The 24,964-nt window shown below is 42.8% G+C and overlaps 2 protein-coding genes across 7 annotated transcripts in view; one reads left to right on the forward strand and one right to left on the reverse strand.

Moving 5' to 3' along the window:
* Positions 1 to 14,285: 14,285 nt before the first annotated feature.
* LOC132382385 (uncharacterized) lies at positions 14,286 to 17,447 on the reverse strand. Its single transcript, XM_059952518.1, has 2 exons — positions 17,315 to 17,447; positions 14,286 to 15,148 (listed from the first exon to the last, which is right to left on the reverse strand). Exon 2 carries the CDS (start codon positions 15,111 to 15,113, stop codon positions 14,346 to 14,348), a length of 768 nt encoding a protein of 255 aa, XP_059808501.1. The 5' UTR covers positions 15,114 to 15,148; positions 17,315 to 17,447; the 3' UTR covers positions 14,286 to 14,345.
* Positions 17,448 to 17,549: 102 nt separating this feature from the next.
* The window catches only part of secisbp2l (SECIS binding protein 2-like), a 175,455-nt gene continuing 168,040 nt past the window's right edge, over positions 17,550 to 24,964 (forward strand). For 3 of the 6 annotated variants that reach the window (XM_059952511.1, XM_059952512.1, XM_059952517.1), the window contains exon 1: positions 17,566 to 17,722. In XM_059952511.1, coding sequence (XP_059808494.1) covers positions 17,684 to 17,722 — 39 coding nt within the window. In that variant the 5' untranslated portion in view covers positions 17,566 to 17,683. Of the gene's footprint in view, positions 17,723 to 24,964 lie in introns of all 6 variants that reach the window. The other 3 variants (XM_059952513.1, XM_059952515.1, XM_059952516.1) reach the window with 3 other exon arrangements.

Genomic DNA, 24,964 nt, shown 5'->3' on the forward strand with positions numbered 1-24,964 from the left:
TTTAAATTTAGTTAGGTTGCGTTATGATCCAGACCATTGACTCCTTGTTCCCTTCTAATTTCCTGTTTCACGTGTCCCTCGAGCTTGGCCATTAAGGTAATCTACTCTCGACCGAACCGGCAGTTTATAAGCCCCTGACTTTAGCTGTTCAGGGCGAGAGCGTTAAGGAGCATTGGCGAAGTCACCATCGCTACTACAAGCCAGAGTCATCCAGCCGGAGCTGACTACGTTTCTTGCGGAAGCAAGCCAGGTCCTTTCACGCAGCAGAATGCCAGCAATTCACCTTCCTTTGTCAGAGTGGGTCCGGGTAAGGTCAAACCGCCAGGGGTGTTAAGAGCTCCCGCAGCTTGGAACGAACTTGGGTCTGGTGTTTCATGCCCTGTGTCTGTATCTGGCCTTTGAAGAAGAAGAGTCCCAGCTCGATGCCTGACCTGAAAGCGGAGTCCCGGCTCAGTGTTCACGTCCTGTGTCTGCACCTGTCCATAACTAACTTCACTATACTGAAGATTCAGTCTTTTGGGTGGTGCTCTGTTTGTTTCCAGATAGCACCTCTGGGCCTGTGGAGTGGCATCAGCTTTGGTAGGTGTCTTGTCTACGACAAAATTCTTGGCTGCCAGAGTCACATTACTGTCAGTGGCATGATCATCACTGAGAAGTAAGTCTAGTAGCTGTAATGTGTCCATCTTGTTGGATGTTCTTCGGTGGTGCAGCAGGATCTGGTCTACATAACATCTCCAATATCCTCTGTGTCCTTCAGTGGTCTAGTTCTTGTAGCTATCCTACCAGGTGTCTACTTGTCTTCTCAGTAATCACGCTAGGAATTCCTGTTCAACCTTGCAGTTCCCTGCTGGTGCACATGGCAACTGGCTGAACTGCTTATTCTGCACTTCCCTCCGTAGATCTGGTTTCAGTAAGTCTATGTGAGACCTCAGATTCCTGCTCATAAACAGCATTGCAGGTGTTTGATTTGTCATCACATGAATTGAGTTTACACAAAAATGAAGTTGTCCACCTTGAGCTGGCCATCCTTACATGGTGATTTCATAAACTTTTGACAATGTTGGGTCCCTTTCTATTTCAGAATTTGTTACTGGCAACTGGTCCCTCAATGCAACGTGGAACACTTCTGCTGGGTCACTGTAAGAAGACTTTTCTTCTTCAGTTGCTACTAGTGGAAGACATGACAAACTGAATGGAATTGAATTGAAATGACTTAATTACTTCCATCCTCATATACATGAGGAGTAAAAATCTTTACGTTACATCTCTGTCTAAATGTGTAATGTGCAATTTATGGTAATTAATAATAAATAATAAATACAACAGGATAGCCAATATAACATAGAAATATAGTTGTGTCAGCATGAATTAATCCGTCTGATGTCCTGGTGGAAGAAGCTGTCCTGGAACCTGTTGCTCCTAGCTTTTATGCTGTGGTACCATTTCCCGGATGGTAGCAGCTGGAACAGTTTGTGGCTGGGGTGACTTGGGTCCCCAATGATCCTTCTGGCCCCTTTTACACACCTGACTTTGTAAACGTCCTGAATAGTGGGAAGTTCACATCTATAGAGATGCTGGGCTGTCCGCACCACTCTCTGCAGAGTCCTGCGATTGAGGGAAATACTGTTTCCATACCAGGCAGTGATGCAGCCAGTCAAGATGCTTTTAATTGTGCCCCTACAGAAAGGTTTTAGGATTGGGGGGCCCACAACAAACTTCTTCAACCATCAGAAGTGAAAGAGTTTTCTTTATATGAGCCAATTCTGCACCCATACACACACCTTACCTTGAATTCCTACCTCCTGGAATTTGATTATTCACCTCTTGTGGTGTACCTTGTCAAAAGCCTTCTGAAAGTTTAAGTAAGTGATATCAATTAGTCTATTGTTATCATAAATTTTAGTTGCCTCTTCATAGAACTCCAGCACATTAGTAAAACATGATTTCCCCTTTCTGCTGGCTTTCCGCTGTTCTGGTAGAATGCAGTAAACTTTGTCAGAATAAAGTGTTTCTGGCATCCCAAGCTGCTAAAGATCTGCAAGCAGCTGTTTAATGATAGCCTCTGTCATTGTTGAATTCTTAGATAACAGATAATACTTCTGGCCATTTGGAATAGGTGTCAATCAGAACAAGGTCAGTACACCCATTGACTGGGCCAGCAAAGTCAATATGAACTCAGCTCTAAGGTCTGGTAGTCCATGAGTCAAGAGTCCCTGATGAGGATGGTGAGGACCCAAATGCTGGAGTATCTGAGGCAATGATCAAGACACAGTATGAAACTGGAACGAGAACTGAACCTAAGCAAAACGCTAGACAAAATCTCTAGTTGAGTATACGATTGAGCACTGAGGCTTTGTTCAGCTGCTCTTTAAATATTGTATTTTTGTTGCCAAAACATGATTGCCAATTAGTGGGACGGTCTTGAACCCCTGAAGGGTCTGCACAAGCTATCCATCCTCCAGAGTTAGAGCATCTAAACCTTGGACGTTGGTGTAGTTGGCTGTGTCTCATAACATGCCTCAGACCATGGCTATGGATTGATTTTACTTGGATTCTTTGCTGTCACAGACCTTTGAGTTGTTGTTATATGTACTGATGGTGGTATAGTATCAACTAACATGATATGAACAGCCAATGGCCTCACACTGACCTCATCCATCCAGTCAATGCCAAGGACGTGCAGATGGGATTCATAAAGTCATAGAAAAGTACAGCACAGATAAAGACACTTTGGCCCATCCAGTCTGAGCCAAATCATTTAACTGTCTACTCCCACTGACCTGCATCGGGACCACAGCCCTCCATACCCCTACCATTCTTGTACCTATCCAAACTTCCCTTAAACACTGCAATTGATCTCGCATGCATCAGATGCACTGGCAGCTCGTCCCACACTCTTATGACCCTCTGAGTGAAGAAGTTTCCCCTCATGTTTCCCTTAAATTTTCCACTTTTCACCCTTACCCCATGACCTCCAGTTGTAGACCCACCCAGCATCAGTGGAAAACGCTTTCTTGCATTCATCTTATATATACTCCTCATAATTTTGTACACCTCTATCAGATCTCCCCTCTGTCTTCTATGTTCCAAGGAATAAAGTCCTAAACTATTCAATCTTTCGTTATAACTGGTCTTCCATTCCAGCAAAATCTGTACTCTTCCAACCTTACTTACATCATTCCTGCAGGTAGGTGACCAAATCCACACACAATACTCCACATCAGACCTCACCAATGTCTCATAGAACTTCTTCTACCACCCTCTGGATCCTCCCACAAAACTAATGTCTAATCCAATTTATTACCTCATCTTGAATGCCAAGCAATCGAACCTTCTTGACCAACCTCCCATGCAGGGCCTTGTCAAATGTCTTGCTGAAGTCCATGTGGACAGTATTCACTGCCTTGCCTTCATCAACTTTCCTGGTAACTTCCTCGAAAAACTCTATAAGATTGGTTAAATACAACTAACCACACACGAAGATTATGCTGACTATCACAAATCAGTCCATGTCTACCCATATATCTGGTTCGTTAGAATACCTTCCAATAACTCTCAGGCTCGCCACCTATAATTTCTGGGTTTATTTTTAGAGCCTTTCTTAAACAGCAGAACAACATTGGCTGTTCTCCAATCCTCCAATGCATCACTAAGGATGATTTAAATATCTCTTCTAGAGGTCCTGCAGTTTCTGCTCTTGCCTCTCAGAGGGTCCAAGGGAACACCCTATCAGGCTCTGGGGATTTATCCACCCTAATTTCGCTCAAGACAGCAATGTAATCTGCATAGGGTCCATGAAGTAAATGTCCATCTCCTGAGTAAATACGAATGCAAAAAAATTATTTTAAGATCTCCCATCTCTTTTGGCTCCATGCATGGATCACGGTTCTGATCTTCCAGAGCACCAACTTTGTCCCTTGCAGTCCTTTTGCTCTTAACATATCTGCAGAATCCTTTGGGATCCTCCTTCACCTTGTCTACTAGAGTAACCTCCGCCTGAGGTTGGAGTTTAGCCCTCCTGATTTCTTTCCTAGGTGTTCTCATGCATTTCATATACTCCATAAGCATCTCATTTGCTCCTGCCTGCCTAGATCTGTTATGCACCTCCTTTTGTTTCTTAACCAGGGCCACAATATCTCTTGAAAATCAAGGTTTGCTAAACCTTTTATTCTGACAGGTACACGTACACTTTATATTCTCAAATTTCACTTTTAAAGTCTTCCCACTTACCAAATACATCTTTGCCAGAAAAGAATCTGGCCCAATGCACACTTGCCAGATACTTTCTGACAACATCAAAATTGGCCTTTCTTCAATTTTGGAACTCAACTCTGTGGACCATACCTATCTTTTACTTTATTTACTATGGCATTATGATCACTGGATGCAAAGTGTTCCCATACAACTGTCAACTGCCCTGTCTCATTCACTAATAGCAGGTCAAGCTCTATCCCTTCGAATCCTTCTACAGTATGTGAGTTCCAGACCTGGCTGGCCTGTTAGGTAAAACGCACCATTGACTTGGTTACCATTCAGATTCACCCTGCAGTGCAGTTTGTCAATCAGCTGGAATGTCCCACCCACAGAGTAATGAGTTTGTTTGACTCATGGGGACTCAAGAACTCGCCACATGTGTTTGGAGATAATGGTAATATCTAATGCTGTATCAGGTTGCAGCTTGACCAACTGATTGTTGAGAAATACTTTGACTTACGTTCTCCTCGGACCGAAGTCAACTTTGAGCATGACCATTAAACTTCACCCAAGGAGAGGGTGAAGGGTGGTAAATGCCTTCTTTGTGACACCGGCGTTGGCATTTGCTGCAGATATTTTTCTTATATTAGTAGTGTCACAAACCACAGTTCCAACAAGCTGTGTACGTTGACCTGCTTGAGTGTTGATGCCCAGGCCATTGGAAATTGCATTGACATGTTCTGTTTGACCAAATTAGAATTATATTTCAGGATGATCAAATGCTGACATTGTTGAGTGACAGCTTGTAAAGTCATATCAGTGTCTTGCTCCTGTCTGGCCAGGAACCATTCGTGAATGTCTGCATGGCCAGGTGTCTGAAGTTTGCAAAGAAATATCAGACTATGATTCAGGCTTATCTGGCTTGATCTTTTCATGTTTGTGATTGACAAAACAGGCATCTGTGATGAAGTCATTGGCGTCATGTAAATGAGTTTTTGGCATTGGTTGCAAACACTAAAGGGATGACTGCTCTCCAAAAATGCTTGTTAGCTGCCAGACAGTTCCATCAAATGATAGGTGACATGGGTTCTTAGACAGGATGAAGTTGAAATTATACTTGCGTTCAGCAGTTCCCAATTTTCGGAGCAAAGTGTGAGTCTTCCACTAGTCGTTTTTACTGGTGAACTCGACCTGGAATATATCTTTGTAATGTTTAAACCATAATTCAAATGTAACTCCCGAAGCAGCATCGAACTGGAAGTTGGTAACGGACACAACAACTGAATCACATGAGATCTGTTCAGTGTTTCACACCGATGCTGTTGACCAGCTGGTCAACATTTTGATTAACTTCAGCTGGGCTGCTTCAAAATCTCAAAATTCAACTACATCTCAAAGCACAACTATTTTAAAGGTTTACCTAAGAACATTCCAGACGTTGATTGGAACAATGAACAATTATTGAAAGTTAGCCTGGGATTGGTTGTCAACTGATGAATAGGTGATGGCTTTTTCAGTTTACTGTAACAAGAGGTCATATACTCAGTGGTCACTTTAAAGAGGCTACTGAGGGTATGCCCATGGTCTTCTGCTTCTGAAATCTATCAACTTCATTCAGAGATGCTCTTCTGCACACTATTTTGCAGATGATACAAAGAAAGGTGGAGGGGCCGGTGGTGCTGAGGAAACAGAGTCTGCAGAGAGACTTGGATAGATTGGGGGGAATGGGCAAAGAAGTGGCAAATGAATTACAATGTCAGAAAGTGTACAGTCATGCACTTTGGTAGAAGAAATAAATAGGTAGATTATTATTTAAATGGGGAGAGAATTCAAAGTTCTGAGATGCAACGGGACTTGGGAGTCTCTTAAGGTTAACCACCAGGTTGAGTCGGTGGTGAAGAAGGCGAATGCAATGTTGGCAGTCATTTCTAGAGGAATAGAGTATAGGAGCAGGGATGTGATGTTGAGGCTCTATGAGGCACTGGTAAGACCTCACTTGGAATACTGTGTGCAGTTTTGGGCTCCTTAATTAAGAAAGGATGTGCTGACATTGGAAAGGGTTCAGAGAAGATTCACTAGAATGATTCCAGGAATGAGAGGGTTAACAAATGAGGAACGTTTGACCACTCTTGGTCTGTACTCCTTGGAGCTTAGACGAATGAGGGGGGACCTCATAGAAACATTTCAAATGTTGAAAGGCATGGACAGAGTGGATATGGCAAAGTTGTTTCCCGTGGTGGTGGAGTCTAGTACGAGAGGACATGACTTGAGGATTGCAGGGTGCCCATTCAGAACAGCGATGCGAAATAATTTTTTTAGCCAGAGGGTGGTAAATCTATGGAATTTGTTGCCACGGGCGGCAGTGGAGGCCAAGCCATTGGGTGTATTTAAGGCAGAGATTGATAGGTATCTGAGCAGTCAGGGCATCAAAGGTTATAGTGAGAAGGCGGGGGAATGGGCCTAAAGGGGAGATTGGATCAGCTCATGATGAAATGGCGGAGCAGACTCGATGGGCCAAATGGCTGACTTCTGCTCCTTTGTCTTATGGTCTTATGGTCTATTGTTGTAATGCGTTGTTACCCGAGTTATTACTGTCTTCCTGTCAGCTTGAACCAGTCTGACCATTCTCCTCTGACCTCTCATTAACAAGGCCATTAAATACTGGATGTATTTATTTTTCTCACAACTTGCCATAAACTCTCAACTCTAGGAATTCTCAGTGTGAGCCATATAACCAGTGAGCCATACTGGTTTTCATAGGGATCACAGATTAAAAACAAGAAACTAGGGGTCATAAGAGTTTCTGAATAGGCATGTTAAGTTTACTGTTTTAATCAAATATTACTAAAATACATGAATAACAAAGAAATAAATGCACCTATTTTAATCAGAACCTCTATTTAAATGTATTTCTGATTATCGCAAGATCCTGCGGTACATTAAGAACAAAGTACAATAGGTTTACACCATCAACAAGTTGCTCGCTGGCAGAGAGAATGAAGGAGCTGTGCAACATGATGGAGTTGATGGAGGTGTGCAGTTTAAAAGCAAGTGGCCATCATGATCACTTTTCTTGTGATCGTAAGACCCCTTTGGACATTGTTAATCTGGTATTGTGCAAGTTCGATTCACTGATTTATTGGCTGAGAACAGGGATGGAGAGCAGGGTGGTTGCGTGGCTTGAGTTGTAATGAAGACTAGGCCTCGAGCCTGTTTGCAGCCACCAGGAGTGAAGGGTCGAAGCTGATGCACTCCACTGGGAGCCATGTGGCACAGTGTCTGCAGCAGAGTCAGTCCTGCCTTCCCAGGGCTTTGCTTGGCAGAAGTCAAGCTCTGTTGTGATCAACTGCAGATTTTAGCAGCACTCAGTGCACTCAAGGCACAGAGTTGCCTGCTTTACAGCCGCCAGGGGAGAGGTGTGGCACATCTGTGGTCAACTGGAGGTTTCAATGGACTGAAGGGTCTGGACTATATACATATATATTTTACGTGGTTGTACTTTATTGATATTGTGAGGACTGGACCTCAGGCCACAATGTTGTCAGATGGGCTTTGGGACCAGTGCAGTCCACCAGGGGGCAGCATAGCTCAGCATCCAGGCTGGAAACACTATTGTGGTTGAGCATGGATTGATGGCACAAGTTTTGGGTCTCTTTCATTGCCTGATTGTGATACCATTTATGCTTGCTCGTTTGTGTGACTGTTTTGCACCTTGACCCTAGAGTAATGCTGTCTTGTTTGATTGTATTTGTGAATATTCAAACATGGCAATTAAACTTGAATTGAAAAGAAATCACAAAATGCAGTTTGGGCAGGGCTGTCCATGAATAAGTGTGTCTGCTCAAAATCATTCAGGGTCTTTCCCAATCAGAAGCCCTCAATGAACCAAGAAATCTGTAATCTGCTGAGGGCTAGATCAGTGGAATTTAGATACGATGACCAAGGAAAGCACAAGAGGTCCAGGCACGACCTTAGGAAAGCCATCTCACAGGCAAAGTGGCAATTCCAGACCAAACTTGAATCACAGAAGGATGCTTGACAAATATGGTAGGGCTTGAATGCTATCACCTCCTATAAACTAAAACGAAACAATATAAGTGACAAGGTTTCGTTCCCAAAGAACTCAATACCTCCTTTGCTTAATTTGACTGACAGAATATGTAGGCATCTTCATGTACTCCTGCACCACCAGATTACCCTGTGATTTTAGTCTCTGAGGCCAATATGAGAGCATCCTTCAGGAGGGTAAACCCACAAAAAGCAGCTGGCCCAGACCAGGTACCGAAGACCAGTGCTAATCAACAGGCTGGAGCTTTTATGGATATCGTTAATCTCTGGCTTTGGCTTCAATCATGCTGGTGCCCAAGAAGAATGTGGTAAGCTGCCTCAATGACTATTGTCCACTGTGAGGAAGTGCTTTAAGAGGTTACTGATGAAACATATCAACTGTTGCCTGAGGAGCGAATTGGATCCACTCCAAAATTTGCCTACCTTTACAGCAGTCCAATAGCAGATGCCTTTTTATTGGCTCTTCATGCAGCCCTGGAACACCTGGACAGTGAAGTTGCATACATCAGGATGTGCTTCAAAGACTATAGCTCTGCATGCAACACTATCATCCCATCAAAACTAATCAATAAGATAAGCCTCAAAACTGCCTTGTGCAAATGGATCCTCAATTTCCTCAGATCCCATTCAGTTTGGATTGGCAACATCTCCTCCACAATCACCATCAACACAACTGCACCACAAGGCTGTGTACTTGGCCCCCTGCTACACTCGCTTTAAACTTATGACTTGTGACTTTAAACTGAGCCTCAGCACAGTTCTAATGCCATATTTAAGTGTGCAGATGAACCCAGTGTTACTGGGTAAATCAACGCCTGTGACAGATCAGCTTTTAGGAGGGAGATTGAGAATCTGGCTGAATGGTACTGCAACAACAGCCTCTCACTCATCATCAGCAGAACCTAAGAGCTTATTATTAACAACAGAGGAGGAAACCGGATAGGAAATGGAGAGGGTCAGGGTCGCGACTTTAAATTCCTGGTGTTATTGTCTTTTGCACTTCGGTTATTTGATCATCTTTGTTTGTGTCTAGCTTTCCATTGATTCAATTGTATTACTTTGTATTGAGAAGTATTGGGTAGGTCATGGCAGCTGAGATCGGCCCCGTGGTTTGTTCATCCTGCAGCATGTGGGAAATCAGGGTCCCCGACGACTATGTGTGCAGGAAGTGTGTCCAGCTGCAGCTTCTGGCAGACCACATTGAGCATTTGGAGCTGCCATTGGATTTATACTGGAGCATCCGCGATGCTGAGAAAGTTGTGAATAGCACGTTCAGTGAGTTGGCCACACCACAGATAAAGGCTACACAGGCAGAAAGGGAAGGGGTGGCCACTAGACAGCGTAGCAGTAGACAGGTAGTTCAGGAGTCCCCTGAGGTCATCTCCCTCCTAAACAGATATACTGTTTTGGATACTGTTGGGAGAGATGTCTCATCAGGGGAAGGCAGCAGCAGCCGAGTTCATTGCACCATGGGTGGCTCTGTGGCACAGGAGGGAAGGCAAAGGAGTGGGAGAGCTGTAGTGATAGGGGATTCAATTGTCAGGGGAATAGATAGGCGTTTCTGCGGCCACAAACGAGACTCCAGGATGTTATGTTGCCTCCCTGGTGCAAGGGTCAAGGATGTTTCTGAGCGGCTGCAGGACATTCTGTAATGGGAGGGTGAACAGCCAGTGGTCGTGGTGCACATAGGTACCAATGATATAGGTAAAAAATGGGATGAGGTCATACAAGGTGAATTTAGGGAGTTAGGAGATAAACTAAAAAGTAGGACCACAAAGGTAATAATCTCTGGATTACTACCAGTGCCACGTGCTAGTCAGAGTAGAAATAGGAGGATATTTCAGATGAATCCGTGGCTTGAAAAATGGTGCAAGGGGGAGGGATTCAAATTTCTGGGGCATTGGAACCAGTTCTGGGGGAGGTGGGACCGGTATAAACAGGACGGTCTGCACCTGGGCTGGACTGGAACCAATGTCCTGGGGGAGCGTTTGCTACTGCTGTTCAGGAGGATTTAGACTAATGTGGCAGGGGGATGGGAACAAGTGCAGAGAGACAGAGGGGTGTAAAATGAGAGTAGAAGCAAAAAGTAGTAAGGTGAAAAGTAAAAGTGGCAGGCAGGCAAATCCAGGGCAAAAAGCAAAAAGGGCCACTTTTCAACATAATTGTGTAAGGGCTAAGAGTGCTGTAAAAACAAGCCTGAAGGCTTTGTGTGTCAATGCGAGGAGCATTCGTAACAAGGTGGATGAATTGAATGTGCAGATAATTATTAATGAATATGATATAGTTGGGATCACAGAGACATGGCTCCAGGGTAACCAAGGATGGGAGCTCAACATCCAGGGATATTCAATTTTCAGGAGGGATAGACTGGAAAGAAAAGGAGGTGGGGTAGCATTGCTGGTTAGAGAGGAGATTAACACAATAGAAAAGAAGGACATTAGCCTGGAGGATGTGGAATCGATATGGGTAGAGCTGCATAACACTAAGGGGCAGAAAACACTGATGGGAGTTGTGTACAGGCCACCTATCAGTAGTAGTGAGGTTGGGGATGGCATTAAACAGGAATTTAGAAATGCATGCAATAAAGGAACTGTAGTTATAATGGGTGACTTCAATCTACATATAGATTGGGTGAACCAAATTGGTAAGAGTGCTGAGGAAGAGGATTTCTTGGAATGTATGCGGGATGATTTCCTGAACCAACATGTCGAGGAACCAACTAGAGAGCAGGCCATTCTAGATTGGGTATTGAACAATGAGGAAGGGTTACTTAGCAATCTTTTCGTGCAAGGCCCCTTGGGTAAGAGTGACCATAATATGGTGGAATTCTTCATTAAGATGGAGAGTGACATAGTTAATTCAGAAACAAAGGTTCTGAACTTAAAAGAAGGGTAACTTTGAAGGTATGAGACATGAATTAACTAAGATAGACTGGCAAATGATACTTAAAGGGTTGACGGTGGATATGCAATGGCAAGCATTTAAAGATCACATGGATGAACTACAACAATTGTTCATCCCAGTTTGGCAAAAGAATAAACCACGGAAGGTACTGCATCCGTGGCTGACAAGGGAAATTAGGGATAGTATCAAGTCCAAAGAAGAAACATATAAATGAGCAAAAAAAAGCGGCACACCTGGGGACTGGGAGAAATTCAGAGAACAGCAGAGGAGGACAAAGGGCTTAATTAGGAAAGGGAAAAAAGATTATGAGAGAAAGCTGGCAGGGAACATAAAAACTGACTGCAAAAGCTTTTATAGATATGCGAAAAGAAAAAGATTGGTCAAGACAAATGTAGGTCCCTCACAGTCACAAACAGGTGAATTGATCATAGGAAACAAGGACATGGCAGACCAGATGAATAACTACTTTGGTTCTGTCTTCACTAAGGAGGACATAAATAATCTTCCAGAAATAGTAGGGGACTGAGGGTCTAGTGAGATGGAGGAACTGAGGGAAATACATGTTAGTAGGGAAGTGGTGTTGGGTAAATTGAAGTGATTAAAGGCAGATAAATCCCCAGGGCCAGATGGTCTGCATTTCAGAGCGCTGAAGGAAGTAGCCCAAGAAATAGGGGATGCATTAGTGATAATTTTTTCAAAACTCCTTAGATTCTGGATTAGTTCCTGAGAATTGGAGGGTGGCTAATGTAACCCCACTTTTTAAAAAAGGAGGGAGAGAAAAACCGGGGAATTATAGACCAGTTAGTCTGACATCGATGGTGGGGAAAATGCTAGAGTCGGTTATCAAAGATGTGATAACAGCACATTTGGAAAGAGGTGAAATCATCGGACAAAGTCAGCATGGATTTGTGAAAGGAAATTCATGTCTGACAAATCTTACAGAATTTTTTGAAGATGTAACTAGTAGAGTGGATAGGGGAGAGCCAGTGGATGTGGTATATTTATATTTTCAAAAGGCTTTTGACAAGGTCCCACACAGGAGATTAGTTTGCAAACTTAAAGCACAAGGTATTGGGGTTATGGTATTGATGTGGATAGAGAATTGGTTGGCAGACAGGAAGCAAAGAGTGGGAGTAAACGGGACCTTTTCAGAATGGCAGGCAGTGACTAGTGGGGTACCGCAAGGCTCAGTGCTGGGACCCCAGTTGTTTACAATATATATTAATGATTTAGACAAGGGAATTAAATGCAGCATGTCCAAGTTTGCGGATGACACGAAGCTGGGCAGCGGTACAGGAGCAGGGAGGTTGTACTGCAGTTGTACAAGGCCTTGGTGAGACCGCACCTAGAGTACTGTGTGCAGCTTTGGTCCCCTAATCTGAGCAAAGACATTCTTGCCATAGAGGGAGTACAAAGAAGGTCCTGGGATGGCAGGACTTTCATATGAAGAAAGACTGGTTCAACTAGGCTTATACTCACTGGAATTTAGAAGATTGAGGGGGGATCTTATTGAAACGTATAAAATTCTAAAGGGATTGGACAGGCTAGATGCAGGAATATTGTTTCCGATGATGGGGAAGTCCAGAACAAGGGGTCACAGTTTAAAGATAAAGGGGAAGCCTTTTAGGACTGAGATGAGGAAAAACTTCACACGAAGTGGTGAATCTGTGGAATTCTCTGCCACAGGAAACAGTTGAGGCTGGTTCATTGGCTATATTTAAGAGGAAGTTAGATATAACCCTTGTGGCTAAAGGGATCAGGGGGTATGGAGAGAAAGCAGGTACAGGGTTCTGAGTTGGATGATCAGCCGTGATCATACTGAATGGCGGTGCAGGGTCGAAGGGCCAAATGGCCTACTCCTGCACCTATTTTCTCTGTTTCTATGTATTTACTGTGAATATCAGATGAGTATACTGTGTGGTGACATAAGTGTACTTTGATAATAAATAGCTCGGCCATTGACATGTTTCGACAAGGCAGGCTGACCTGGAAGGTTAAGGTGCATGGAACTCAGGTTGACCTCGCAAGGTTAATTCAGAATTGGCTTGATGACAGGAAACAGAGACTGATGGTTGGAGGTCTGTGACTCGTGGGGTGCTCCAGCGGCCAGTGCTGGGACTCTGTTGTTCATTATGTAAATAATATGTATGTGAATATTCGTGGCACAGTTAGCAATTTTGCTGATGATACTAAATTGGGGGGGGGGGTCTTGTTCATAGTGAAGCAGGTTACAGTGAAATGCAAAAAAATCTTGATCACTTTCAGAGATGGGCAAATGGATTTCAACTTAGATAGGTATGAGTTGATGCATGTTGGACAGACACTGCTGAGTGTTGTGGCACAGCACAAGTGCACAATTCACTGAAAACAGTCACACAAGTAGACAGGATGGGAAGCAGATGGGTAGCACATTGCCCTTTACAGGTCGGGTATCAGATCAGATCAGATCAGGGCTATGATGTTGAAGTTATACAAGTCACTGGTGAAGCTGCATTATTGAGTGACTTTGTTTACAGTTTTGGTCACCCTGTCATTGTCAAGCTGAAGAGGTGCAGAAAAAGATGTTGTCTGAATTTGAATGCATGATTTAACTGGGGAGAAGTTAGCCACGTTAGATCGTTATTTTCTGGAGCACAGGAGAATGAGGGGCTACTTAATAAAAGTTCATAAAATCAGAAAGGGTATGGATAAGGTGGATGGTCAGAGTCTTTTCAACAGGACTGGGAGTCCAAAACTTGAGGGCACAGATAAAAGAAGAAAGAGATTCAAGAGTCCCGACAGGTAACATAGAAGTTAGTGAATGGACACTACCTCACTTTTTTATGTATATTATTTCAGTTTTGTATGAGTTGTCAGAGGAAGTGGTCAAAGCTGGTTCAACTGCGATATTAAAGTGGCAATTGCCACACGGAGAATCAGAATTAGAATTGGTTTGGTACTGTACATGGAGAGTCAGAATTAGAATCCGGTTTATTATCACCCACATGTGTGTGTCGTAAAATTTGTTAATTCAGTAGCAGCAGTTCAATGCAATGCATGATAATATAGAAAGAAAAAAATTAAGTCAATTAAAGTCAGTATATATGCATTAGATTCAACTTTATTGTCATTGTGCCGAGTACAGATACAAAGTCAATGAAATGCAACTAGCATCTAACCAGAAGTGCAAAAGAACAGTGCTATTTACAAAATAATTGCAAATAAAAAGTAAGTGCTGCAGCATACAAATATAAAAGTACTGAGACAGTCCAATATGGGTGCAATACCGCTGAGCGCTGTGATGTGAGGTTCAGCAGGGTCACAGCCTCAGGGAAGAAGCTCTTCCTGTGTCTGCTGGTGTGGGAGCGGAGGCTCCTGTAGCGCCTACCAGATGGGAGGAGAGTAAAAAGTCCATGGTTAGGGTGAAATGCATCCTTGATAATGCTTTTCGCCCTGCCCAGACAGCATTTATGGTAGCTGTTCTCAATGGTGGGCAATTGGGTGCCAATAATCTGCTGGGCAGTTTTTACCACACGCTGGAGTGCTTTGTGGTCCGATACGGGACAATTGCCATACCACTCTGAGATGCAGTTGGTGAGTATGCTCTCAATGGTACAGCGGTAAAAGTCCGTCAGTATCCTGGGACAGAGGTGAGCTTTCTTGATGCTCCACAGGAAATAAAGGCGCTGTTGCACCTTTTTGATCAGGATGGAGGAGTTCAGGGACCAGGTGAGATCCTCGGGAATGTGGATACCAAGGATTTTGAAGCTTGATACACGCTCCACTACAGCTCCGTTGATGTAGATGGGGATGTGAGTGTGGCTCCTAGCATGCCTGAAGTCCACAATGATCTCCTTGGTCTTCTGGGTGTCAAGGGCCAGGTTGTTGTCAGCACACCATGCGGCCAGCTGCCGGACCACGTCCCTGTAGGCCGTTTCGTCATCCCCTCTGATCAGGCCAACCACCATTGTGTCGTCTGCAAACTTGATTATGGAGTTAGAACCTTGTACAGGAACGCAGTCATAGGTGAAAAGGGAGAACAGAAGAGGGCTCAGCACACAGCATTGAGGCACACCGGTATTCAGGGTAAGAATGGAGGAGTGGTGTCTGTTAGTCAGAAAGTCCAAGGTCCAATTGCAGAGGGATGAGCTGTTAACAAACTGGCGAAGTTTGGCGATCAGCTTGTAAGGGATCACAGTATTGAATGCTGAACTAAAGTCATTGAACAGCATCCTGACGTAAGAATTGGGGTTGTCCAGGTGGGTCAGGGCAGAGTGAACTGCCGTGGAGATAGCATTCTCTGTTGACCCATTGGTGTGATAAGCAAATTAATTATTAATTATATATTAAATAGCTAGATTAAAAATAGTGCAAAGCTGAAATAATGCACATAAAAAGTGAGGTAGTGGCCATTTAAGAATCATATGGCAGAAGAGAATCACTGAGTGTGTGCCCTCAGGCTTCAGAACCTTCTTCCTTACTGGCAGGTGGTGACTAGCGGGGTGCCACGGGGCTCGGTATTGGGACCACAGCTGTTTACAATTTACGTCAACGATTTAGATGAAGGCATTGAGAATAACATCAGCAAATTTGCTGATGATACTAAGCTGGGTGGCAGTGTGACATATGATGAGGATGTTAGGAGAATTCAGGGTGACTTGGATAGGCTGGGTGAGTGGGCAGATACTTGGCAGATGACGTTCAATGTGAATAAGTGTGAGGTTATCCATTTTGGGAGTAAGAACAGGAAGGCAGATTATTATCTGAATGGTGTAGTTAGGTAAGGGAGAAATACGAAGAGATCTAGGAGTCCTTGTTCATCAGTCACTGAAAGTGAATGAGCAAGTGCTGCAGGCAGTGAAGAAGGCTAATGGAGTGTTGGCCTTTATTACAAAGGGAATTGAGTACAAGAGCAAGGAAATCCTCTTGCATTTGTACAGAGCCCTGGTGAGACCACACCTGGAGTATTGTGTACAGTTTTGGTCTCCAGGGTTAAGGAAGGACATCCTGGCTGTAGAGGAAGTGCAGCGTAGATTCACGAGGTTAATTCCTGGGATGTCTGGACTGTCTTACGCAGAGAGGTTAGAAAGACCGGGCTTGTACACGCTGGAATTAAGGAGATTGAGAGGGGATCTGATTGAAACATATAAGATTATTAAGGGATTGGACAAAATAGAGGCAGGAAATATGTTCCAGATGCTGGGAGAGTCCAGTACCAGAGGGCATGGTTTGAGAATAAGGGGTAGGTCATTTAGGACAGAGTTAAGGAAAAACATCTTCTCCCAGAGAGTTGTGAGGGTCTGGAATGCACTGCCTCAGAAGGTAGTGGAGGCCAATTCTCTGGATGCTTTCAAGAAGGAGCTGGATAGGTATCTTATGGAAAGGAGAAACAAGGGATATGGGGACAAGGCAGGAACTGGGTATTGATAGTAGATGATCAGCCATGATCTCAGAATGGCGGTGCAGGCTTGAAGGGCCGAAAGGTCTACTTCTGCACCTATTGTCTATAAGAGGGAATGTTCTGGGTGATTGGGGGGGGGTGAGGGCATCCTTAATAATGGATGCTGCCTTTCTGAGGCACCGCACCTTGCAGATGTCTTGGATGCTACAGAGGCTAGTGTCTTTATAGACTAACTTTACAGTAGCAGTTCTGTAGCTTCTTTCAACCTTGTGCAGTAGCACCCACCCCATACCAGACAGCGATGTAGCCTGAAAGAATGCTCTCCACAGTACATTTATAGAAGTTTTCAAGTGTTTTAGGTGACAAAGCAAATTTCTTCAAATTTGTAACAGGGTTTGAGGGTCGGCACAACATTGTGGGCCGAAGGGCCTGTAATGTGCTGAACTATTTTATGTTCTATGTAATGAAATATAGGAGAGGAGGAGCTTTCAGGGTTTTGGGCTGAATGTAGGCAACTGCAACTAGAAGGGAGGATGCTGCGGTTGGTCAGGGCCCGTTTCCGTCACGTGTTACTGTGACTCCGTTAGCAACATTGAAAAAGTATTTGGACAGTACATCGTTAGGAATGGTCCAGCGGGATTTAGGCTAAATAAGACCAAACGGGACTAGTCCAAGTGGGAATCTTGCTCGACATCGACCAATGGGGCTGAAGGGACTTCCGTTTTCTGTGACTGTGTAAGAATCCAATTTGATTAAATCTTCACTCACTGTTCAAACTGGGCCTCTCGCCATTTTAGCTGCTCACATTACATCAGGACTGTTTACTAATAACGGATTTCGAATGACAAATGCAGGTTTCCTGCACCCAGAAAGGTCCCTTGGAGGAGGGTTTCCGGGTATTCGGGAGGGCTCTGGGGAAGTGCTCGGCTCCTGAGAGGCGGTGAGTGCTTGTTTCGAGGGAAGGAGAGCGGTTGCGTTTGGTGCGCAGAACCGCGCAGCCGCCGTCCCAGGCGGGGCGGGGCGGGGCGGACGCGACGTGTTTATGCGCCGCACATCGAGCGAAGGCCCAGCGGCGACATGGAGCGAGTGCCGGTGGTTGTTTGCAGCCTCTCGGTCTGAAGGTGCCTGGCAGTGGGCATGGAGAAGTGCGAGGCCAAGGTACCGTTATCGCACAAGGTGCGGCCCGCCTCCCGCCGGGCTGGAGAGTGGGGAGTGGCCGGTACTTGGGCACGGAGGTGGGGTAAATAGGTGGGTGGTGAGCTGCGAAGCAAAAGGCCTGGGCTCTTTAGGATAATTTCCCCCGGATTCCGCTTTCTCCAAATGCCCTGCTGGCCTCCCTCACCTAGACTGGCTAGCTGATGTGTCCTGTTCCACCCGCCTCGTCACTATTTTTATATCCGGATAGTACTTTGGTCAGTTTTTGCGCAGTTAGTTCTGCTGAAACCTCTTCCAGTTTTCTTTAATCGCTTAGCAGTAGCTAAGGTTTATTATCACTGATTAATGTGAAATTTGTTGTTTTGCGGCAGCACTACAGTGCAGAGATATAAACTAAATCCTATATGTACACGAAGTGATTTTTCTTTTGAAAAGCTTTTCAAAATACCAATTGTCAACCACTTTAGGGCGTCATTTTGTTTTGGTACATGTAAACAGTAATTTGCGATACAATCACTCAATAATATAAAAAAAAACGAAGTAGTTAGTGTTCATGTGGTGTTAAGAAATCTGTCGGCGGAGAGTAAGAAGCTGTTCATAAATCGTTGGATCTAAAGGCTCCGGCATTTCTTGCCTGATGGTAGTGACGGGATGAGTTATGGTTCTTGAGCCAGAACTGGTTCCATTTGGATGATAAGTTAAAGAAAACTGTCAGCACTATTCATCGTCAGGCGTATTTTCAGTTCCAATGTTAACGCAAGATTTGCGTGTGTTTCATTCTCTTTGACTTGTCCGGTTGAGTTTTATTACTATTTATGTATTTTAATGATCTAAGTTTTTTGCCTTGGGAACTTTTGTTCATAGTATTCAAAGAATGTAGCTTAACCTGTGTTACAAGAACTATGTCATGAAGAAATTGACCAAAGAATGAAAACTATGGAATGCTGTGGAACTAATTCAAAGTTGGGGCGTAATGGAGCTAGTGTGTAATGAACCGGATTTAATTACAAAACTTTAAGTTGGAGATGTTTTTAATTCCTAAATCATGACTGCAAATACCAGAGTGATTTTCATTTCGTCAACCTGAGAGCACTTTAAAAATACTCCTGAGATTCATTTGGAAAAACAATGTGCCCTGGTTGTGTTACTTAATTTTTGTTTGAATTGCTCTCATTGCATATTCATATCCTTACACAATTTGCTGTTCAATTTAATATTGCAACCCATTATGCTGTATTTAGGTTAATTTATCAGGTTATAAGTTAAATTCCACTGAATATTGTAATTTGAAACAAATTCTAAGGTGAGATTGCAGTCAAGATTATTTCCTGATGCATAAGTTAGGCACTGCTACTATACTTCGATCTAAAACTGGATGCAGTTATTCTTTTATTAACACTATTAATTTTGCAATGTTTTTCAATTTTTGGGTTTTTAACAGATTTGATCAAACTGTAATATATGGTGGCCAGTTGTATGTTAAGTAGAATGTTGAAGTGTCTTCTTTTGAAAAGCTTTTTGAAGATATCTTAATTTTCATGCACCTTTGGGTATCACTTTATTTTGGTACGTGCAAGCAATAGTTTGAGGAATATAATTGAAACAAATCCATAATTGTAAATGTACAGTATGTTTCAAAATAAAGTGCAATTCGAGTGAATTAAAAGTGAATTGACCAATTCAATTCACAAGGTTCAGTTTCACAAGGTTAACATAGTAACCTTGTGAAATTTTCGCATGGTTCAGAATGTTTCCTGTACTTACTGAATTAATTTTAAGTTGAGAACATGGATACATGGATATTGCTTAAGGAATTAATATCTGAGCACTGTAGATGAGCAATTTTATCTGCAACTTTTGGCATCATTGGTATCTAAAATTTGTATTGGAAATTTACTTTGGTTTTCTTGCAACACTCTACCCCAGACCATACTGGTCAAAATTTTGAATGAAATCTTTTATAAAATATTACACATAATATTCTGGTATTCAATTTGGATGTGAACTTTGAAATAACTGATAATGTAAATAATCTCTTGCGCCTGCTGATCCCCATGCAACCTGAGCATTTTCAGTAAAATTTTTTCCCATGCCGCAAATTACTTTTTAGAATGTGAGAGACAATTAAGTCATTTCTTGATCTTGCTCCTTGGCATGGTATTTTGATCATGTTTCAAATAGGTATAGGGTCAACTTCGAATTGTTCTGTGAACACAATCTAATTTTATCTCTCTAGTAGCAAAAAAGGTTCTTTCTGTGATCTCTGAGCCAGAATTGTCTGTTTTGGGAACAATAAAGCCAGTCTTTTCTTTACCACGGATCCAGCCTACTTAGCTATTATGCTCAACACAAGAGCTGTGTTTGAAATGTTACTTTGCAATAATTAACCTTTTGTTTCTTAGCATCATTTGCTCCTTGCTCAATTTGTCTCATTGACAGTAAAACTATCGTACTCCTCCACTATCGCTAAAGGACAAGTATTTTTCATATGAATTAGGATGAACAGAGAAGCTTGTCAGAAAGCTTTAGAATTCCTTGAATACATTTAAGGTAGGTTCCTGAAGCAATTTTTTCTAAACTTGACATTCAATATTAAGTCATGAACCCCAGTTATTAATCAAAGAATAAGGAAGTGCAGACTCAACAAGTGATAAATTCATCACTGGTTTTGTAAAGCAGTATAATTGGAATTCTAAATAATGATCATGCTCATTTTACAAGGATAAGAACAAGACTGGTGATACCTGGTTAACAAGCTAGAAATGGGCATTGACATGCAATTAAAATGAATTTAATTTAATAAAGGATTGTCAGCTCTTTTTTTTAACCAAATAAGCTAGTTCTATATCACAGAAGATGTGAAACAGAAAAGCAAATCTAGAGACTATTGAGTAATACAAGGCCTATGATATATGGTAAAAGGATAAAATGTAGTAAGGGATTAAAATCTTAGACTATCAGGATAGCAATATTGTTACAATAGAGGAAAACATAAAGGGTAATATGAATTCTGTAAAATAGCAAATGATAGTGGCAGATTCTGTCCATCTTCACTGAACTTCAAGAAGAAACTATTTCTGATGTGAAGGAGTGGATGAAGGACTGAACATACTACACTAAGGAAATGGAAAGAGAGCCTAATTCCTTCCAGAAGATTGTTTTCATTGCTGCAGATTCCAGAGTTTTCAGCCTCTTGAGTCCTTATTGAGCCACATAATTAATTAGTTAGGTATTAGGTGATAGAGAGCAGGGGTAATTAGAACTGAGTTATGGGTGGTGCCCATTAGGAATTTCCATTAGGTTTTCAGATGTTCATTACATTTATTGTTATAGTTAATGGAAAGGTAAAATATCATTTTAAAATTGTTCTCAAATATTGAGAGGGAATTAAAATGGTTGATAAAGATAATTGAGGAAATATATTAGCACCAGATTTCAGTGTAGGTTTAAATGTGAGGTCATTTATTTTAATCCTATAAGGAGAATGCTTGCATTTTTCAAATGTTACCAAGGTCATTGCAATATAGCAGTTGGCACAGAACAGATGGAAATTTAAAGAGGTGTGTGATACAGGTGATCAGACCACTAGCTAGATTAGATTTGGAATTACAGGTACATCAGTAATGTGCATTCTCCTGAATAATGTGTTGGCTAGCAGTACAGTAGCAGAATCTTACCAGGATTTTAATGTCTGATGTAAGGAAATGTTAACTTAACCAGGCTGCCTTTTTCTGCATGATTGAGAGTTGAGTGGTGGTTTGCTAAAGTTTTTAAGAATTTTAAAATCAATTTAGTAATGTATATGAAGGAAAATCTTTCACTGGAGCAGACTCTGTAGACTGAATAGCTTAATTCTGCTCCTATGTAAATTTGAAGGTATTCTAAGGTTTGCAGTGTGTACGTATCTGTATAGATGGGGGGTGGATTATGAAAAATTAATATGGCTTTGTGTATGCCAAGTCACGCCAAACCAATCGTAGTTTTTTTTGAGCAAGTTACCAGGAAAGTCAGTGAAGAAAAGGCAGTGGATATTGTCGACATTGACTTTTGTAAGACAAGCTTCTGCATGGGAGGCTGATCCAGAAGGTTCAGTTGCTTAGAATTCAGGATGAGTTAGCAAATTGGATTCAACATTGGCTTTGCAGGAGAAGCCAGAGAGTTTCTCTGACTGGAAGCCTATGAGTGGCAGTGTGCCACAGGGCTCAGTGGTGCATCTATTTTTATTTCATCTGTATCAATGATAATTGTTAAATTGGATCAGCAAATTTGTGGATGGTGCCAAGATTGGGAACAGTGTGAAGGCTGTCCCAGGCAGAATAGTGCGTAGTAGGCTGGTAAAGAAAGTGAAAGGGCCTGTAATTTGTGTGTTTGTAAATTGGATCTAAACCTGGCTTGTTGATTTGAGGTGGAAGGCAGTGGTGGAAGGTTGTTTTTGACTGGAAGTCTATAACTACTGTGATACTGCTGGGACCTTAATTGTTTGTCAGAATGGAAAATGATAGAGCCCAAGATGATGTCCCCAGGGCCTGATGTGATATACTGCAGGTTATTGAGAGAAGCAAGCGATGAGCTTGCTCGGGCCTTGACCAATATCCTAGTTTCCTTTCTAGCTAAAAGTGAGGTTCCAAAGGGCTAGTGCGTAGCTGATGTTAAAGAGGCGAAACGTACCGATCATCCAGTAAGTCTCACGTCAGTTGTAGGTAATTCTGAGGAATAGGATTTAGGAGTATTTGGGAAAAAAAACTATTCAAACAATTGGCCCAATTTGGCTTTGTACTTTTGATAAATTGAGAAGTTTGTCATTTCTTACTAATTTGATTCATTTTTTAAGAAGGTAGATCCATGGACATTGTCTGAATGGATTTTAGGAAGATGTTGACAAGGTCCCTCATGGGAGTGTGATCTAGAAGATTAAGGTGCAAGGGGTCCACAGTGACATAGCTTTTTGAATCCAGAATTGGCTTGCCCATATAAGGCAGGGTAGTGGTCAGTGGGACTTGTTCTTGAATTCTGGGATTGGAGTTGCTCTGCAGAGTACTTAACTGAACCTTAACTGTTTGACTTGCATACCAATGTGGATAGGTGGGTTAGTAAGTTAGCAAACAATACAAACACTGGTGGCATTGTGGATAGGTAGTAGATTGCTAAAGGATACTACAGATAATAGATCTGTTCCAGATATGGCAGAGAAATGGCCAGTGTCATGTGTTGCACTTGCAAAGGAATAGTGCAAGTTAATGTACTCCTAGAGTTCACATACAGTGGGATATTGAGGTCTAAGTCCATTGCTCTCTGAAAATGGCTGAACAAGTTGATAAGGTGGTAAAGGAGGCTTGTGACATGCTTAGCTGTATTAGTCATGGTGTTGAGTTTTATGAAGTTGTGTTGCAGTTTTATAAAACTAGGCTGTACCTAGAGTGTTGCATTCAATTAGAGGAAGGATGTGGAGGTTTTAAAGAAGGTGCAGAAGAGATTTACCAGCATGCTGCCTGGATTGAAGGGCCTACGCTGTCAGGAGAGATCACACAAACTGAGACTGTTTTCTCTGGAGCTGTGAAGATTGAGGGGAAACCTGAAAAGTATGTAAGTTATGACGGGCATAAATAAGCTAGGCACCCAGTATCTGTTTTGTATGGTTAGATGATAAGACATAGGAGCAGAATTAGGCCATTTAGCCCATTGAGTCTGCTTTGCCATTCCATCATGGCTGATCCCAGATCCCACTCAACCTCATATCTAACACCAGAGGATTTGTATTTGAGGTGAGTGTGGGTAAGATGAGAAGAAGTGTGCATGGCAATTTTTTTTCCACACAGTGGGTGAATGCCTAGAAAGGGCTTCAGAAGACGTTCGTCATTGCTGCTGCTGTGAGGTCCAGGTCTCTGCTGGGAAGAACAGGCCCCCAGTACTTGGGGTCGCATTGCCGGTGGCGGGGCCGTCTTAATACACTTGGCAGAGGATGGTGCTCGGAGGAGCTGTGCAGGAGGGGATGGTCGGAGGCTCGGAGGTTCGACGAACTCGGAATCCGCTGCGGTCAGGTTGCTTTCAGTGTGTGCTGCGTCTGCGAGGCTGAGTTGGGTGGCGCTTTCATTGGATGCTGTATCTGCGAGGCTGAGTTGGGTGGCGCTTTCATTGGATGCTGCGTCTGCGAGGCTGAATCGGGCGGCACCGTGGAAGTCCATAGTGGAGGTATTCCCTTCTGCCGCTGGTGTGGAATGACGAGTCAGTTGGGGACCCTGAGGACTTATGGAAACAGTGTGGTGGTTTCTTTAGAACTTACAGCCTTTTAACAACTTTGGTCTATTTTTACTGGGCCCATGGTCTGTTTTTTTAATCAATTATGCTATTGTTTGCACTGTTGTAACTATATGTTGTAAATATGTGGTTTTGTGCAGGTCTTGTGGCTTTCGTTTCTGGACTTGTTTGTCTGGTGGGATTGGAGCTCCTTTCCGGGAAACGTGCTAAGATGGTAGTGCGATGTTAATACGCAGCAGCTTCTCCAGACTCTGGATTGGGGATTGCCAAACGTTATGTGGATTTTCTGGTGGTGTCTGTTTTGTCATGTGTTTTTGTGATACTCGGGAGGAACGTTGTCTCATTTTTTAACTGCATTGCGTTTGTGGTTTCTAAATGACATTAAACTGAATCTGAATCTGAGATCAAGGCATAAACAGCACAGGTCTTCAAGAAACTCTCAGGTGGGAACATGATTGTGCAGAGAATGGAGGGATATGAACATTGTGCAGGTAGAAGAGATTGGTTTAATCAATTTGGCACAGCTTCATAGTCTGAATGGCCTGTTCTTGAATGGAATGCACTGCCATAGTTGAGATCGATACAATAATGACATCTCAGATATATTCAGATATATGGTTAGGAAAGGTTTATGGGGCTACAGGCCAGATGTGGGCTAACTGTGGTGAGTACCGTTGTCAGTTTGGGCAGGTTTGGCTGAGCTGCCTGTGTGTCTTCATGATGACACTATAGATTGTTCCCAACTAATCTTTTGTATATGGTGGAGAGCAAAGTTAAGGTGGGTTCAAAGGTTATTCATTCTAGCTTTGGATTAAAAAGTGGAAAATCAGACCTCAGAAGTTGGAACTAATTACTCATTGTTCTCCTCCTCTTCTAAGTTTGTTTCCCTTCTGGACCGACAAGCCCACCTTTCAAGGCGATTTTAATGAACAGTCTCAGCCCAGCTTGTCCATTGCTTGGGTGGCATGGAAACACAAAACTAAAGAAAAATCTGAAACCAAATCCCTA

This window comes from Hypanus sabinus, chromosome 28 (genome assembly GCF_030144855.1).
Source record: "Hypanus sabinus isolate sHypSab1 chromosome 28, sHypSab1.hap1, whole genome shotgun sequence".
NCBI classification, from domain to species: Eukaryota; Metazoa; Chordata; class Chondrichthyes; order Myliobatiformes; family Dasyatidae; genus Hypanus; species Hypanus sabinus.

Coding starts and splice junctions, on each gene's coding strand:
- LOC132382385 (XM_059952518.1), bottom strand. CDS start 15,113: ATGGTGGTTGGCCTGATCAGAGGGGATGACGAAACGGCCTACAGGGAC.